This window comes from Limulus polyphemus, unplaced genomic scaffold, assembly GCF_000517525.1.
Source record: "Limulus polyphemus unplaced genomic scaffold, Limulus_polyphemus-2.1.2 Scaffold9983, whole genome shotgun sequence".
NCBI classification, from domain to species: Eukaryota; Metazoa; Arthropoda; class Merostomata; order Xiphosura; family Limulidae; genus Limulus; species Limulus polyphemus.
In genome coordinates this window covers 1,782-4,298 of record NW_013675593.1, presented here as the reverse complement: position 1 = coordinate 4,298, position 2,517 = coordinate 1,782, and the positions used below count along the sequence as shown (strand labels likewise).

The 2,517-nt window shown below is 33.7% G+C and overlaps 1 protein-coding gene across 1 annotated transcript in view; it reads right to left on the bottom strand.

The window, feature by feature from the left end:
* LOC106476181 (inner centromere protein-like) overlaps positions 1 to 2,517 on the bottom strand; it is a gene marked incomplete at its 5' end in the record, with an annotated part of 18,546 nt that overhangs the window by 15,118 nt on the left and 911 nt on the right. The window contains 2 exons of the mRNA XM_013936849.2: positions 297 to 365; positions 1,591 to 2,213. Of these exons, the coding sequence (XP_013792303.2) occupies positions 297 to 365; positions 1,591 to 2,213 (692 nt within the window). The remainder of the gene's footprint in view (positions 1 to 296; positions 366 to 1,590; positions 2,214 to 2,517) is intronic.

The window sequence follows — 2,517 nt, the reverse complement described above, 5'->3', positions numbered from 1 at the left end:
ACAAGTTTGTGTAGAAGGAAGTAACCAAATCTATACTTACATAATAAAAAGGACACTTGTAATATACAAGTTTGTGTAGAAGGAAGTAACCAAATCTATACTTACATAATAAAAAGGACACTTGTAATATACAAGTTTGTGCAGAAGGAAGTAACCAAATCCATACTTACATAATAAAAAGGACACTTGTAATATACAAGTTTGTGTAGGAGGAAGGAACCAGATCTATACTTAAATAATAACTAGGGGACTTGTAATATACAAGTTTGTGTAGAGGGAAGTAATAAGATCTATACTTGCACATAAAGCAAGGATACCTGTAGCGGCAAGCTTCACAAAATGATCAACTTTAAGAAGGTTCAGAACTACAAACAATAAAAGCATAACTTCAACAAAACATGTACTAAAGAAAAACCACCACCACATCACCGCACAGCTAAGTCAAGGTTGCAGGACAGGGAACAGAGCATATCCACCACCACCACCAGAATAAAATAAGTGTTCTACTGAAAGAAATTAAAAGTTTATATGTGAATAGAAAAAAAATTAGCTTGAAATAAAGTTTAATTACATACGAATAATCTACTTTGGTACTGAAAAAAAAAGGAGTCGAGATAAAAGATATCACTTCTTTTTTTTTATAATATCAGTATTTCTTCCACTTACTTTTAAACTCAAACAAACACACCCAGGTTAAACTAACACATTATCAATAAGTATCTGATGCTAAATTTCCCTACTATCACTTTTATAACCAGCTACGTGAGTTAGAGAAACAGCATGATTTTTTACACATTATGTTTGTCTGTGGATAGACTAGAAATTGCATACCATTCAAAAAACTGGTTAAGAAAATTATAATATTAGAAATATCAGTAAAATTTTTTTTTCTGATCAATATAAAGTAGATCAACTTATAAATATCCTATAACTTTCACCAGTCTAATAATATTCCCACATTAAGATACTTGTTTAAATTCCTAAGTTTATTCTTTACATGTTTAAGATTGTCTTTCACTTTAAAATGAAATTAACTACAGCTTTATTAATGAACTCAAATCATTTTTGGCTATATCACCTATAAAACAGAACCAAAGACAAGCTGTAAAAAGAACTTGCTACTTTTCATTTATCATTATTGACTAACCCCAATAATCCATCTATAATGAATATGACTACTTCTGATTTATTGTTGTTGCCTAATCCCAATCATTTCTTTTTTACAAATTACTATTTTTGGTTAATTGTTGTTCACTACTGAAAATTAATACTTTTATCTATAACTCTATAACTGTTGACTAACTCACTCCAATAATTTATCTTTACTAAAAAATTACTTGGCCCATATAAATTTTAACCGTACAATTATTTGGTCACATTTCTTCATTCTATGCTTTAAACAAACCAGCCAAGCAAACAACATTCATGCACATTTCACATCATGATGATTGTTTGATAAAAAAAAAATTGTTTTTTGATGGTCTCAGATTAAATACCAATAATCTGCAAGTGCAACAGAAAGAACTCGTATGCAAAGGATTAAAAAAAAATACAAGTTGAAGCATGACATCAGTATATGAAGAAACATACCTTCAAAAGATGAGCGGCGAAGGTTTACTGCTTCTGTGCTCTTGGGCATGGCCACAGAAGAAGGATGACTGCTCCTGCTAGAGGCAGAGAGAACATCTTTTCTAAGACGGGAGGTTCGGGTAGGGCGAGGGTTAACAGCTAAGTGCAGCAAACTCTGTGATAAATAAGACTTAGGACCATGAGGGTCACTAGTGGAAGGGGCTTGTGGGCGGGAAACAGAAAAAATGGTGGTGGAGGATTTGGTATTGTGAGGGGTAATAGCAGGGCCAGCAAGGTGTACCATGCTACGAGACTTTTCCCTTGCCCTGGGAGGATACTGGGGTTTCTTACTCTGTCTAGAAAAAGGTACAGAGTTAGCTAAATTTAACATGCTTTTGCTCATACTTGCTGCTTGGACCTGCCCTGTCCCTGGCTGCACGGATCCTGCATAGCGACGGCGAGGTTGTGCCAGTAAATCCAGACGAGATGTGCTAACAGCTCTTGTGGTTTGTATACCTGGAGATTGTGTTCTAGAAGTACGATCCCACGAGGAGGGAACAGATGGAGTCAAATCTGTCTTTCTGCGACCACGGGAAGACATACATATCAAGCTACGAGTCATAGCATCTTCACCTAAAGAAACATATTCATTTACTAAGAGTGAGAAAAATGTCCAGGTATAGATGACCCATTTAATATAGATCAATTATTTATTTACAAAACTGTTCTGAGGTTAAAAATAAATATTCTTAAAATCTCATTAAAAACTCAAATTTTTTTTTTTTTATCAAACTCGTAATAATGAATAACAAAAGAATGTAAATTGAGAAATGTTTTTCCCCTCTTACTGAAATTTATTTATTTATCACTAAAAAACAATATTTGAGCCGTTTTTGTTGGTTATGTTTAACCCTTTCTCTACGGGTCGCAGGTGAAAGACCATGTCAT